Source organism: Bufo bufo, chromosome 5 (genome assembly GCF_905171765.1).
Source record: "Bufo bufo chromosome 5, aBufBuf1.1, whole genome shotgun sequence".
Taxonomy (NCBI): Eukaryota; Metazoa; Chordata; class Amphibia; order Anura; family Bufonidae; genus Bufo; species Bufo bufo.
Genome location: NC_053393.1, coordinates 516,955,548 through 516,971,151, shown reverse-complemented (window position 1 = coordinate 516,971,151; position 15,604 = coordinate 516,955,548). Strand labels below are relative to the sequence as shown.

The 15,604-nt window shown below is 45.5% G+C and overlaps 1 protein-coding gene across 1 annotated transcript in view; it reads right to left on the bottom strand.

The window, feature by feature from the left end:
* Positions 1–15,604, bottom strand: part of HACD1 (3-hydroxyacyl-CoA dehydratase 1) — an 80,196-nt gene that overhangs the window by 22,866 nt on the left and 41,726 nt on the right. Inside the window, exon 3 of the mRNA XM_040433039.1 lies at positions 12,052–12,070. Coding sequence (XP_040288973.1) covers positions 12,052–12,070 — 19 coding nt within the window. The remainder of the gene's footprint in view (positions 1–12,051; positions 12,071–15,604) is intronic.

The following is a 15,604-nucleotide window of genomic DNA, read 5'->3' as shown; positions in this document are numbered from 1 at the left end:
TAACCCCTCCAGCGCTATTTTACTTTGCATTCTGTATTCAGAATGCTATTATTTTCCCTTATAACCATGTTATAAGGGAAAATAATAATGATCGGGTCTCCATCCGCAGCAACCGTGCGTGAAAATCGCACCGCATCCGCACTTGCTTGCGGATGCTTGCGATTTTCACTCAACCCCATTCACTTCTATGGGGCCTGCGTTGCGTGAAAAACGCAGAATATAGAGCATGCTGCGATTTTCACGCAACGCATAAGTGAAAATCACTGCTCATCTGAACAGCCCCATAGAAATGAATGGGTCTGTATTCAGTGCGGGTGCAATGCGTTTACCTCACGCATCGCATCCGTGCGGAATACTCGCCCGTGTGAAAGGGGCCTTAAACAACACAATGTAACTCCAAGTCAATCACACTTCTGTGAAATCAAACTGTCCACTTAGGAAGCAACACTGAGTGACAATCAATTTCACATGCTGTTGTACAAATGGGATAGACAACAGGTGGAAATTATAGGCAATTAGCAAGACACCCCCAATAAAGGAGTGGTTCTGCAGGTAGTGACCACAGACCACTTCTCAGTTTCTATGCTTCCTGGCTGATGTTTTGGTCACTTTTGAATGCTGGCGGTGCTTTCACTCTAGTGGTAGCATGAGACGGAGTCTACAACCCACACAAGTGGCTCAGGTAGTGCAGCTTATCCAGGATGGCACATCAATGCGAGCTGTGGCAAGAAGGTTTGCTGTGTCTGTCAGCGTAGTGTTCAGAGCATGGAGGCGCTACCAGGAGACAGGCCAGCACATCAGGAGACGTGGAGGAGGCCGTAGGAGGGCAACAACCCAGCAGCAGGACCGCTACCTCCGCCTTTGTGCAAGGAGGAACAGGAGGAGCACTGCCAGAGCCCTGCAAAATGACCTCCAGCAGGCCACAAATGTGCATGTGTCTGCTCAAACGGTCAGAAACAGACTCCATGAGGGTGATATGAGGGCCCGACGTCCACAGGTGGGGGTTCTGCTTGCAGCCCAATACCGTGCAGGACGTTTGGCATTTGCCAGAGAACACCAAGATTGGCAAATTCGCCACTGGCGCCCTGTGCTCTTCACAGATGAAAGCAGGTTCACACTGTGCACATGTGACAGACGTGACAGAGTCTGGAGACGCCGTGGAGAACGTTCTGCTGCCTGCAACATCCTTCAGCATGACCGGTTTGGCATTGGGTCAGTAATGGTGTGGGGTGGCATTTCTTTGGAGGGCCGCACAGCCCTCCATGTGCTCGCTAGAGGTAGCCTGACTGCCATTAGGTACCGAGATGAGATCCTCAGACCCCTTGTGAGACCATATGCTGGTGCGGTTGGCCCTGGGTTCCTCCTAATGCAAGACAATGCTAGACCTCATGTGGCTGGAGTGTGTCAGCAGTTCCTGCAAGACGAAGGCATTGATGCTATGGACTGGCCCGCCCGTTCCCCAGACCTGAATCCAATTGAGCACATCTGGGACATCATGTCTCGCTCTATCCACCAACGTCACATTGCACCACAGACTGTCCAGGAGTTGGCAGATGCTTTAGTCCAGGTCTGGGAGGAGATCCCTCAGGAGACCGTCCGCCACCTCATCAGGAGCATGCACAGGCGTTGTAGGGAGGTCATACAGGCACGTGGAGGCCACACACACTACTGAGCCTCATTTTGACTTGTTTTAAGGACATTACATCAAAGTTGGATCAGCCTGTAGTGTGTTTTTCCACTTTAATTTTGAGTGTGACTCCAAATCCAGACCTCCATGGGTTGAAAAATTTGATTTCCATTCTTTTATTTTTGGGTGATTTTGTTGTCAGCACATTCAACTATGTAAAGAACAAAGTATTTCAGAAGAATATTTAATTAACTCAGATCTAGGATGTGTTAATTTTGTGTTCCCTTTATTTTTTTGAGCAGTGTATTTTCATAAGAATTTGGGAAAATGATGAAATGTCCTATAAATGTATGTTCTATTCCTGATCTAAGAATCTACAGGTGAAACTTGAAAAATTAGAATATCGTGCAAAAGTCCATTTATTTCAGTAATGCAAATTAAAAGGAATTGCATTAATGCAGCTTAAAATTAGAATTTTGTGAAAAGGTTCAATATTCTAGGCTCAAAGTGTCCCACTCTAGTCAGCTAATTAATCCATACCCCCTGAGTAAAGGGTACCTCAAAATTGTGACTTTGGGGTTTCATAAACTGTAAGCCATAATCATCCAAATTATAACAAATAAAGGCGTGAAATATCTCGCTTTGCATGTAATGAGTCTATCTCATATGTTAGTTTCACCTTTTAAGTTGCATTACTGAAATAAATGAACTTTTTCACGATATTCAAATTTTTCGAGTTTCACCTGTAGGCTTTTAGTTGAGATGAATGTGTGCCGCCCTTTATGTAGATGCTCAGTAGTGAAGCTCCTCCGCTACAGATCAGAGGAAAAAGGCGCTGGGAAGGAATGGCTGCACTCATCTCAGATCTGCTAGAGAAAACGGGATTAGGGCTCATGCACACCAAAGTATTTTCTTTCCGTGTCCGTTAAGTTTTTTTTGCGGACCGTATACGGAACCATTAATTTCAATGGGTCTTCAAAAAAAACGGAAGGTACTCCGTGTGCATTCCATTTCCGTATGTCCATATTTCTGTTCCCCCAAAAAATAGATCATTTCCTATTATTGTCCGAATTACGGACAAGGACAGGACTGTTCTATCAGGGGACGGCTGTTCCGTTCTGCAAAATACGGAATGCACACGGACGTCATCCGTATTTTTTGAGGATCATACGGTCGTGTGCATGAGGCCTTAAAGATGTTTTCTCACTAGTTACAAAGATTAGCTTTCAACGTAATTCATTGGCCAGTAGATTTTACTTTAGTCATGAACTATAGAGTCTAGACCAGGCATGCTCAACCTCCGGCCCTCCAGCTGTAGGAAAACTATAACTCCCAGCATGCCCTAATAGCTGTAGGCTGTCCAGGCATGCTGGGAGTTGTAGTTTTGCAACAACTGGAGGGCCGCAGGTTGGGCATCTCTGGTCTAGAGTAGACAGTTCAGCGGGTCTCTCACTGCACACTGGTTTCTATGGTAACCTGCAGACCTGATTAGCTGGGAGCAGGAGTGACCTCGCCCCCGCGGAATGATGGGACTGAGCTCTGAGTGAACTCATAAGGTTTAGCAAGATTACCTGCAGTAAGCAAAAGGTACAAGTGTTGTGAGGACTGAGAAGCATGGCTCTACCTGTAATAGGTTGGCCAGACGTCCGGTTTTCTGGCTCCCTGTCCTCCGTCCGGCCTGGACGGACACAGGGATGTCCACCCTTGCAGTCGCTCACACTCAGACAGCAGCACTCCGCAGTCTGAGCGTGATCTGCAGCAACTGACTGAGACTTCTCTCCCCCCCAGTCAGTCACTAGAGCCGCAGACATGGCTCCCTGTGACTGAGAAGCACCCCGGCTGCCCCCAGCTCGCCTTCCATTCAGAAAGTTCTTCCCTCGCCTCCCCCCGTTTTTTTCCCCCCGGCTGGCGATGGGGGCATTACTTCACAGAGGAGGGGGGCGCGGCTTCACGGAGGCGGGCACGATTTATCGGTTTGGGGGCGTGGCCAGGGAGGTCTGGGTTTCTGGGGTGAAGCCAGCGGCCACCCTAACCTGTAATTGTGTTAGAGATCACAATCTCCTGCTCTGTCAGAGTAAGGGCTGTTTCACACGAGCGAGTCCATTGCGGGAATCGCGCTCCGTGTGTGAGTGTGATCCTCCGCTCTGGACTTGCAGGAGCGCACGGCATTATCATGATTTATAATGCTATGTGTCTCTGCTTGACCTTATTAATACAGAATCATAGTGACAGCTTTATGTCACTATGATTCTGTGGGAAAAAAGGCCATGCAGAGACACATAGCATTATAAATCATGATAATGCCGTGCGCTCCTGCAAGTCCAGAGCGGAGGATCACACTCACACACGGAGCGCGATTCCCGCAATGGACTCGCTCGTGTGAAACAGCCCTTAGTTAATATATGCTAATAACTGCTGGCGACCCCCCCCCCCCCCCCCCCCCCCCCCCCATGGCCTGAGGAGACAGCGTGAGTGCAAACTGCCTGTCAGCCAGGGCATCAACGTGCTGAGAAAACCCCTTTGAGACATGTACTTCTTAGTATATCTAAACTTTCAATAAACTGTGCATAAACCAATTGTCCAGTGCATGTTCTCTCTGTATGCTTTATGTTTTAGTTTGCTTTTCCTCTGAGCTCATGTTTCGAGAGGTTCGCTGCTCTGATGGCTTCTATATGCTATACATAGAATATAAGGGGGAAAACTGTTTTCTAATGTAAGGGTGTGGGGTAAGGTACCTTAAATGTATTACTCTGCATTTGGAAATTGTATAATTACTGCAATGTCTCACTTTGGTCAGTAGATGGCAGCAAAGGATAACGTGCCAAAAGTCTATATGAGCTGCCTATAAGAGTAAAGTAAATACCTGTTTTGTTTGCAAAGTTGGTAATTAGCTAATTTATGGGCTGTTTGTGTACCCCTACAAGCATGATAGCAGGCTGTATGTGCAGGTTTGACACAGCCCTTAGCAATTTACCTATTGCATCACACACTCCCTGTAAGAGGAGAAGGGGACGAGAGGAGCAGGAAGTGAACAGACGGAGGTTGTGCTTGGTGCAGCTGGAGACCAGGAGAGATCTTCTCTGCAGATTCTGGAAGGGAATTGACCGGCTCACAGTGAAGACTGGCAACAGCACGAAGGGGAGGTTTGCAGCGACGACCCCAGGAGTGTCGTGTCTGTAGGATCCAGTTCTGGAGTGGACCAGGAATTAAGTATAAGCACCAAGAACCTGCTCAAGGTAAAGTGGCATTTGGACAGACAAATACGCTCCAAACACAGTTGCATTGCAGTGTACGGGCTGCAAGTATAGCCCTAAAGGACTCATACGCTGATACCTTCCTATCTCACTGGCTGATCCTAGGGTGTTATATGCTGGGAGCTGGAGTAAGGATTTACAGCTGCAATTTAAAGAGACAGACATTTCCCTGTGGATTACAAATAGTATTGCGCAATACTAAGGGTGCACCCCAACGAGGAACTCTTCCAGGAACATACAAGTGCAGCTAAGCTGCTTAGTGGACTTTGGGGAAACCATCACATTTACTCGTTTATTGTTAGGCTGTTTTAAATTTACTGTTGGTTTATTTTCTGTGCACCAATCTGTTTTATATATTCTCAGCTTCTTGTTCACTATATTGTTCAGTAAACTCAACTGCTGGGAAAGAACCGTTGTCTGTGTCTGTGTGGCATCGTGTACCCTCTGTACCTGTGGGCCCAGCCCTTGGTCTTCTTTCACTAACATCTCAAATTCAGCACACGTGATAAAGTACTATAGGTGTAGAAGCCATTGCCAAGCCTTTGTTATCTAGCACTGCTAGTAGTTTCACTTTCTAGATTGTGAAGCAGTATGATGTAAAACACCTCCTAGGGCCTTAGGTATGAAAACTGGGTGTAGAAGTTTCTTTGTTGGAGGCAATACTATTTCATATACTCACCCCACAAATGTATGTTATTCAGGACGTTTTTGTTGAAAACTGTTTTTTCCCCCACTTACTGCAGCATTTTGCATATTTACAATTTATATTATTTGTATTCAATAAATATATTTTATGTTCTACCTAAATAGCTTGATTATTGTATCATAAGGGTGATAAAAAGCTTAAATTAAGTTATCGCCTAAACATGCGCCATGTATGTGGGAGTGGGAGTGGGAGTCGGGGCTTTGGCTTACTGACTCCACAGCCCTGGGTATAAGGGAAAGAACTGCTCCTGTTCTGTGTTTAGACTCACAATCACTGATGGAAATCACTGACCGAAAACTGATGTGTAGAATACCAGGCGCGAGAATTAACGGGGGCCACAGCGGGTGAACAGAGCGGCGCCCAGGAATAATAGTAAGCTCTATTACAGGCATGCTCAACCTGCAGCCCTCCAGCTGTCGCAAACCTACAACTCCCAGCATGCCCGAACAGCCTACAGCAGGGCATTGTGGGAGTTGTACAACAGCTGGAGGGCCGCAGGTTGAGCATGCCTGCTCTATTAGATCCCTGTTTGATGCCCTACCTAAAGTGCCACTTATTTTATAATGTCTGGACCCATGAAAGGTCCTCTTTAATTTGCCAGCAGTCTAATTTGTAGAAGGGTCTCCCGACAGTCTCCTATTGGCATATCTAAGGGGAAAGGAGGATTGGGCATGTTGGATTTCAACATGTCTGATCCTTCAGTTTTGCCAGAGACACAAGGGGCACATTTACTAAACTGTTTGCGCCTGTTTTTAGTCTAAAAAATGTTTATCTTATTTATTCTTTTTGCGCCAGTCTTGGAGGCTTTTGCGCCTTGTTTGCCTATTTAGATTTTTTTGACTAAGGCCTCATATACACGACTGTATGTATTTTGCGGTCTGCAAAAAATGGATCCGCAAAAAATACTGATGACGTCCGTGTGCATTCTGAATTTGGCGGAACGGAACACCTGGCCCCTAGTAGAACAGTCCTATCCTTGTCGGTAATGCGGACAATAATAGGACATGAGGGAATAAATGTGTATCAGCGGCTCTGAACCTCCTGTGTCAGCTAATGGTACGGTGCACAACCCTTAACGACCTACCCCTGGTCGAAATGAAAAAAGTGAAAAATGAGTTCGGCCTCCTCACACCCCCCTCCGATCACGTGGACCTACTCCTATCACGAGACCCGACACGATCACGTGGAGCAACGAGGAAGGTCCCAGACATACAGCGGCCACAGCATTGCACGCCGACTGAGTCCTCCAGCAAACTATTACCGGACAGAAAGTCTGCAGGAGGGGTAAAGTACATGTGCCATACATATCAGTGCAAATGTCTCTATTGTAGCTGTGGTTTGGTGCATACCTTCAAGAAGGGCTGCCGTACAAGTGTTGCTGTAAAAGTTATGACACAAAGTAATGACACCAGCTAATATCGCTGATAATACAGCCTCTGATAATAGATTGAATACCTTATCCTATCTAAGAGACATATGATTATAACCTGATGACCCGAATTTTTCTGAATCAACCATACAACAAGTCTCTTGACGCATTGACTTTCATTCATTATCCAAAGGTTTTCAGGGCACTGAAAATTTTGGTCACATATCTGACACAACTATAGCCAATCATAGGACTGCACAATTGTGTGACTATTTCGGGGATCTTATGGTGACAAACTGCGTGATATATAAGATCGCACAAGCGTGCAATCTTTTTGGTGATCCCACTGGTGACCAACTGTGTGATATACAGTACAGACCAAAAGTTTGGACACACCTTCTCATTCAAAGAGTTTTCTTTATTTTCATGACTATGAAGGCATCAAAACTATGAATTAACACGTGGAATTATATACATAACAAACAAGTGTGAAACAACTGAAAATATGTCATATTCTAGGTTCTTCAAAGTAGCCACCTTTTGCTTTGATTACTGCTTTGCACACTCTTGGCATTCTCTTGATGAGCTTCAAGAGGTAGTCCCCTGAAATGGTCTTCCAACAGTCTTGAAGGAGTTCCAAGAGATGCTTAGCACTTGTTGGCCCTTTCGCCTTCACTCTGCGGTCCAGCTCACCCCAAACCATCTCGATTGGGTTCAGGTCCGGTGACTGTGGAGGCCAGGTCATCTGGCGCAGCACCCCATCACTCTCCTTCATGGTCAAATAGCCCTTACTTTCAAAGTTTTCCCAATTTTTCGGCTGACTGACTGACCTTCATTTCTTAAAGTAATGATGGCCACTCGTTTTTCTTTACTTAGCTGCTTTTTTCTTGCCATAATACAAATTCTAACAGTCGATTCAGTAGGACTATCAGCTGTGTATCCACCTGACTTCTCCTCAACGCCACTGATGGTCCCAACCCCATTTATAAGGCAAGAAATCCCACTTATTAAACCTGACAGGGCACACCTGTGAAGTGAAAACCATTTCAGGGGTCTACCTTTTGAAGCTCATCAAGAGAATGCCAAGAGTGTGCAAAGCAGTAATCAAAGCAAAAGGTGGCTACTTTGAAGAACCTAGAATATGACATATTTTCAGTTGTTTCACACTTGTTTGTTATGCATATAATTCCACATGTGTAAGGCTACTTTCACACCTGTGTTAGGTGCGGATCCGTCTGGTATCTGCACAGACGGATCCGCACCTATAATGCAAACGCTTAGATCCGTTCAGAACGGATCCGTTTGCATTACCATGAACAAAAAAAAAATAAATTTTTTTTTTTTTTGTTCATGATAATGCAAACGGATCCGTTTTGACTTTACATTGAAAGTCAATGGGGGACGGATCCGTTTGAAGATTGAGCCATATTGTGTCAACTTCAAACGGATCCGTCCCCATTAACTTACATTGTAAGTCTGGACGGATCCGTTTGCCTCCGCACGGCCAGGCGGACACCCGAACGCTGCAAGCTGCGTTCAGGGGTCTGCCTGCTGAGCGGAGCGGAGGACAAACGCTGCCAAACTGATGCCTTCTGAGCGGATCCGCATCCACTCAGAATGCATTAGGGCTGGACGGATCCGTTCGGGGCCGCTTGTGAGAGCCTTCAAACGGAACTCACAAGAGGAGCCCCGAACGCAAGTGTGAAAGTAGCCTTAATTGATAGTTTTGATGCCTTCAGTGTGAATCTACAATTTTCATAGTCATGAAAATAAAGAAAACTCTTTGAATGAGAAGGTGTGTCCAAACTTTTGGTCTGTACTGTACGTTTTTTGATGATCTCACTGATGACAAACTGTGTGATATATATTTCGTGATCCCACTGTTGTCAAACTGTGTGATCTATGTTATATCTGATTTTTGTCTGCTTTTAATAGTGTCCCGCCATTATAGATTGTACCACAATATTTTATCCAGTAATAAATCTTATTTTATCGACAATTTGATACCACCTTGTCCATTTGGCGTCGGATAGTTGAGTGCCCCCTAATGCTCAATAATAGGACATGTTCTATTACTTTGCGGAACGGACATACGGAAACGGAATGCACACAGAGTACCTTCCATTTTTTTTTTGCGTACCCATTGAAATGAGTGGTTCCGCATACAGTCTGCAAAAAAAAAAACGGAACGGACACGGAAAGAAAATACGTTTGTGTGCATGAGGTTTTCTAACTTTTGTGACTATTTTCCAGTCTATTTATGTAGGTGCGCCTTTTTTGTGTTTGAATTTGTTGCAAAAACAGTCTAGTTTCTTCTCCGCCCCAGTGGTGAAGGGCGACTTTTTTATTATTTTTATTATTAAAAGTCGATGTCACGAGGGTGTCAAGAGCCACGCCTGACTCCGTTATACCCGGGGTCAGGAAGTCGCAGCGGGTGGCTGCGCGCTCTATGTAGAAAGATAGAGCTGTTTCTTTATGGTAGCTTTCTGGGTTTGCTTTGCAACCCTTTTTGGCTCACTCAGGGATCCGCAGCTCCTTCTCCTCAGCTGTTCCTTGGCCAGCACTCCCAACCTCCTTATATTCCCCTCTCCCACTTCTCTGGTTGCCAGATATAGAGCTTCCTGCCTGGACTTCTATACTGACCCACTGGAGCTGTGTTGCTGCGTTCTCTGGTTGTTGGTCCAGAACGTTACCCTCCGGATCCCTGTTGGGCCTTTGTGGTCTGCTGTGGTCGCCCACCAGGGGTTATATGTTTGTCTGTATTGTCTGTCCTCTCCTTGGTGTTTTCCTCTTAGTGTCAGTGGTGCGGACTAGTGATCCCACCGCCCCGTTCACTACATAGGGCTCATCTTAGGGAAAGCCAGGGTTTAGGCACGTGATCGGTGTACGGGTGAGGAACCCGTCTAGGGACGTCAGGGCAGTCAGGTGCCAGCCGCAAGGTGAGTCAGGGTTCACCACCTTTCCCTCTCCCTTGGACAGGGCCTTCCCATTTCCCTCCCTCTGCGTGACGCCGATCATTACAGTCGCACTTTCCTGGAGACGTGACTTTTCTCCACAAAGATGCAACTTTTTCATGCACAAATAAACTAGACCAGTCTACAAGGGAATATGATTCCATGCCATGAGTAAGAGCGCGCTTTTTGCGCTCGAAACGCGTAGGTTTGTACTAAGTTTTTAATCATCACTTTTTCCCTGGATTTATAGGGGAATTTTAGAATTTGCACAATTTCCAATGCTGGACATTTTTGCTCTTTTGAATTTTAAGGGGATATGAACCTGTCTAACTGGAAAAAAAACACCAGAGGTCAGACTAATGACAATATGCCGAGTCTAATGCATTAATACTCTGCTAAAGAAAGATAGGCGAATGAAAGTCTCATTTTATAGCCAAAAACAGGCGAGCTTAATAAATGTGCCCCACGGTGTTTCCCTTTCCCCATTAAAAGTCAAGATATGTATTTGGCCAAGCATGTATGTTGATTGGGGAGATAGCTGGGGGTTGAATTAAAGTTCAGCTTTCTGATGTATATGACTAATGTTGAGCGAATCGAAGTAAACTATCCAAAGTGGACTTTGATGCGAATTTCAAGAAAAATTTGATTTGCTGCAAAGCCAAATTTTACTCGTGCTTCGTGTTAATGAATCAATTTTTCCTAAAATACTGGCTGAAAGTAAAAATAAAATTATACTCGCCTCATCCACTTGCCCGCAGAGAGGCCGCCCAGTCCCGTCTTGATAGAAGAAAACCTGCCAAAGGATCTGGGGTGAGCGTGGTAACCTCGTGATGATGTCACTGCACACGCCGAGAGTGATCACGTGGTGACGTCATCACACTCGCCGCAGGTTCTTTAGTGGGTTTTCTTCAATCAAGACGAGAGCGGACAGCCTCTCCATGAGCAAGTGGATGAGGGGAGTATAATTATTATTTTTTTAACCCCTGAATGGCTTAGGCCTCTTGCATACGACCGTATATGTATTTTGCGGTCCGCAAAAAACGGATCCACAAAAAAAACTATGACATCCGTGTGCATTCCATATTTTGCAGAACGGAACAGCTGGCCCTTCATAGAACAGTACTATCCTTGTCCGTAATGCGGACAATAAGGGTCTATTCACACTACCGTAGAATGGGTCCACATCCGTTCCGCAATTCTGCGGAATGGGTGCGGACCCATTCATTCTCAATGGGGACGGAAAGAATGCAGACAGCACACATTGTGCTGTCCGCATCCGCATTTCCGTCCCGCGGCTCGGTACTTCTGGTCCACGGCTCCCGAAATAGCGGACAAGAATTGCATTTCTATAGGGGTGCCTGCCCGGTGTATTGTGGATCCGCAATACACTACAGACGTGTGAATGGACCCTAATAGGACATGTTCTATTTTTTTGTGAAACAGAAATACGGACATAGGGAGACAGAATGCAAACGGAGTAACTTCCGTTTTTTTTGCGAACCTATTGAAGTGAATTGTTCCGCATACGGCCCGCAAAAAAAAACGGAACAGACACGGAAAGAAAATACGTTGGTGTGCATGAGCCCTAATCCCGATTTCTCTAGCAGATCTGAGATGAGTGCAGCCATTCCTTCCCAGCGCCTTTTTCCTCTGATCTGTAGCGGAGGAGCTTCACTACTGAGCATCTACATAAAGGGCGGCACACATTCATCTCAACTAAAAGCCGAGATCCTTAGATCAGGAATAGAACATACCGTGAACATTTAAAGGACATTTCATCATTTTCCCAAATTCTTATGAAAATATATTCAGCACATACTGCATTGAACTAACTGTAATGTGAGTCACAGATGCCGCGATCAGCGCTGAACGCGGCATCTGAGGGGTTAAATGACGGGGGTGACGCGGTCAGCGTTCCCCATCATTGCGCCCACTCCATACAATGGAAAGCAGCTTGTGAAGATTCAATTCATAACGAATCAAATTTCTTGTTGAAGTTCGGCGAAGCTGCCGAATCGAATTGTTCAAAAACTTCGCTCATCTCGTCATTAATATAGAGACGTTACCCAATCGACAGGGACACACAGAATAAGAAGAAAACTGTATATGTTGTCATTGTATTGATATATGTAAAAACTCACCAAGTGCGCAATGAACCAACTGAAAGAGAGAAAAACGTAATTATAGATTTGGTCAAATACTCATAATTCAATAAAAATGCACACACAGGAAAAACTATCATCTATCGGACCACATCACTTTTGTGTGGCCCCCTTCCAATACTTAAAGGGGTTGTCTCACTTCAGCAAATGGCATTCATCATGTAGAGAAAGTTACTAAGCAATTATTAATATATTGTTATTATCCATATTGCCCCCTTTGCTGGCTGGATTCATTTTTCAATCACATTATACACTGCTCATTTCCATAGAAAAAAGCATAGTGTACATAAGATTTGTGTAATCTCCTAAAGTTTGGGGCAGGCCCTTTCCTGTTCCAGAATGACTGACGCACAGGATACGTTTTTAGTTCTTCTGACGAATCAGTGAATGAAATGGAGATGTGAACTCTCCCTTACCAACGCTGTAGTTGGTAAATCCGGGGCATGTACAGGATGCCTCTCCTCTAGGAACGCCCCCAAAATCCACCAAGACTACCTACTTGTGGGTGGTGTTTACATAAACCCTGCCAATTTTTAGCCCGAATTTGCCATGATTGTCTTTGAAAATCTGGGACAGTCCCAGCAAATTTAGGACTTTTGGCAACTATGCAAGTCTGGCCTCTCCTACGTCAGTCTGAATGTAATTTGCATATATGTCCAGCTAAATCAATATCAATATGGTACAGAAGGATCATAAAGTCAAAAAGTGTCCAGCAGTATTGATCCCTTTAAAACATAACTTTTACTTATTCATCTTATATAAAATAATACCACCGTAGTGGTTCACCAGTGAAGATTAGTGAGACAAACGACAAATAACAAACAATAATAGATGCTTCTGGGAGCCTTCCTTAGATATATCAAGTGGTGAGTGAACACAGGGCAGCTAAGGGGAGCAGTAGGTAAATCTAACCTGTCCCTTTCACTCACCCTGTCTATTTCCTCAGCCCAGGGACGTCCCCTGATGGTGGAGACTCCCTGTCCTCGTGCCTGGGCTGACTGCCCTGCGTTTACCCTCCTCTCAAAAAATGTATATAATGAAAAATATTTAACACAGCTCCCCAGAAGCTGACGGGTGATACTCTGTGTCCTAGGTAAAAAATTACCAACATGGACACCAATAGATAAAACAAGACCAAATGGTATTTGTAAATAGGTGAACAAATATATGTATTGCCTATAGAAATGAGGAACCAGACACTAGGGCATCAAAAGCTGTGTATACCCAGGCTAGTTAATATAACCCCGCACTGAGGCATCAATGCTGTGCATTCCCAGGCTGGTTCATGTAGCCCCTACGCGTTTCCCCTATTCCTAGGTTCATCAGGGGGCATTCACGGTCAAGGGTACAACCGTCATCAAATACAGATATATGAGATATACTTAAGATATAGTGGAGGAAACAGGATCAGAGACGCAGACGATAATGTGCATAGGGCCAAGGGACCAATTGATATGTCCCACCTGTGGAGAATAAAGGCACTATCAGGTTGAGTGCTAGATATAGCATATATTACATACCCTCCTACATCTCAGCACTTACTTCGTGTCCTAGGCAATCAGGAAGCTAAAGGGCCCAACGAGATAAGGGCCAGTACTTTACCCAGAAAGCTGTAAACAAAGAAGTTTTCAAATAATATAAGGCATACTCCATGCCAAGATGTTCATTTGCCAGTGCTAACTATGCGGTCCTTACTTACATTTAGGCTGCGTCCCAGTAGCGTCCTGTTCCTCCTACTACTCACACTCACTCTGGTCTCCCTAAATATCCCCTTACCAGCTGTTCAAATTCGGCGCTGATTGCCATGTCAGGTGAGTCACTACCGGAAGTGAGACGCCACAGTCTGCGTCATTGCCGGTCCGTGAGCCGCATACAGATTCCTTACGGTCCCTATGACGGTACGTCACTTCCCGTGCCTTCTGATACGTCACTTCCTGCGCCGTCATATGGAACGCATGGAACGGCCATATCCGGTCTCGTGAAACGCATAATCGCGTCACATCCGGTTTAGCCGTCCCATTCAGAAGGCATCAGGTGCTATGTCATAGGGGGCGGCCCCATGGATCTAGCTACATCGTAAATAGATATATACACAGCATAGACTTACAGCGGCGATCCAATGTGTGGATATCATGTTCAGAAAGGAGACAGCTAGTAGGGGGCAGGGGGGTTAGGTGTGAGAATGATATGCAAACGTCCATTTCATTAGTTTTCACTAAGGTGTATTGCCTAATCAATAGGTGACACCTAATGCACATAAGATTTTTCACGTGCAGTTTCTGGATACAGAACGTATCCTAATCATTTCATCATGGCTAAAATAAAGTCACTGAGTAGCGCTATTTCTGATCAGAGGGATGAAGGGATAAACATATAGCCACCCCCGCAGGTTACAAAAAACAAGAAAAGGTGAGTCTTTCATTGATCCCAAGTGGTGCCTGGGATTTAAAGCGGTGAATCCAGACGCACTCTTTCTGGAGGATTTTCCGATCCCAGTCCCCACCCCTAGGTGACAGTGGGATGGTTTCTAGGATCGAAAACCTCAGGCAGCTGGGATCACCATCATGGATATCGATCACATGTGATGCGACTGGTGTGATCTTCTTCTTAACCACGTCGTTCACATGTTCACAAATCCGTCGCCTGACCTCTCTGATGGTCTTGCCTATATAATCCATAGGGCAAGGGCACTGGCATATATATACCGCACCCTTGCTCCTACAGTTGAAAAAATCTCTAATTTGATAGGCTTGACCAGTGACTGAGCAGGTAATGGATTTTGCAGTAGAGATAAAGGCACAGGCTTTACAGGAGCCGCATTTGAACATACCGCAAGGCTTGCGGTCCAGCCAGGTCCCCACTCCACTTGGTGTAGTGTAGTGGCTGTGGACAAGGCGGTCTCTTAAACTCCTCCCCCTCCTATATGTAACACTTGGTTGTTTAGTGAGTACACTCTTAAGGTCCGGGTCCATATGTAGGATGGGCCAGTACCTTTTCAAAACTGCCATTACCTCCGTGTTTGCTGAGTCAAACATAGATATCAGGCGTATTGGTTGTTGTCCACTCTGTGCCTTGGGTTTAGGTATGAGGAGCTCGGTACGTTCCCTACCTACGGCATTCTGGAACGCGCCCCCAAGAACCGTCTGAGGGTAGCCCCTCTCCCTAAATCTCGTCTGTAGCTTCTTGGCCTCACTGTAAAACGCTTCACCCTCAGAGCAATTTCTCCGGGTCCTCAGGTATTGGCCCCTCGGTATACCACGTTTAAGAGGTGTCGGGTGATGACTCTCCCAATGTAGCAAAGAGTTGGTTGCGGTTTCCTTTCTGTACATATCCGCAATCAGTCTATCACCCTCCCTGGTTATCCGTACATCAAGGAAAGGAATTGTATGGGGGTCGAACTCGAAGGTAAACCGCAAACCAATATCATTGCCATTGAGGGCCCCGACAAACTCTCTGAGTTCCTCTGACCCACCCTTCCAAATCACAAAGATGTCATCTATATAGCGCGTCCAGAAGGTGATCTTGTCAGACC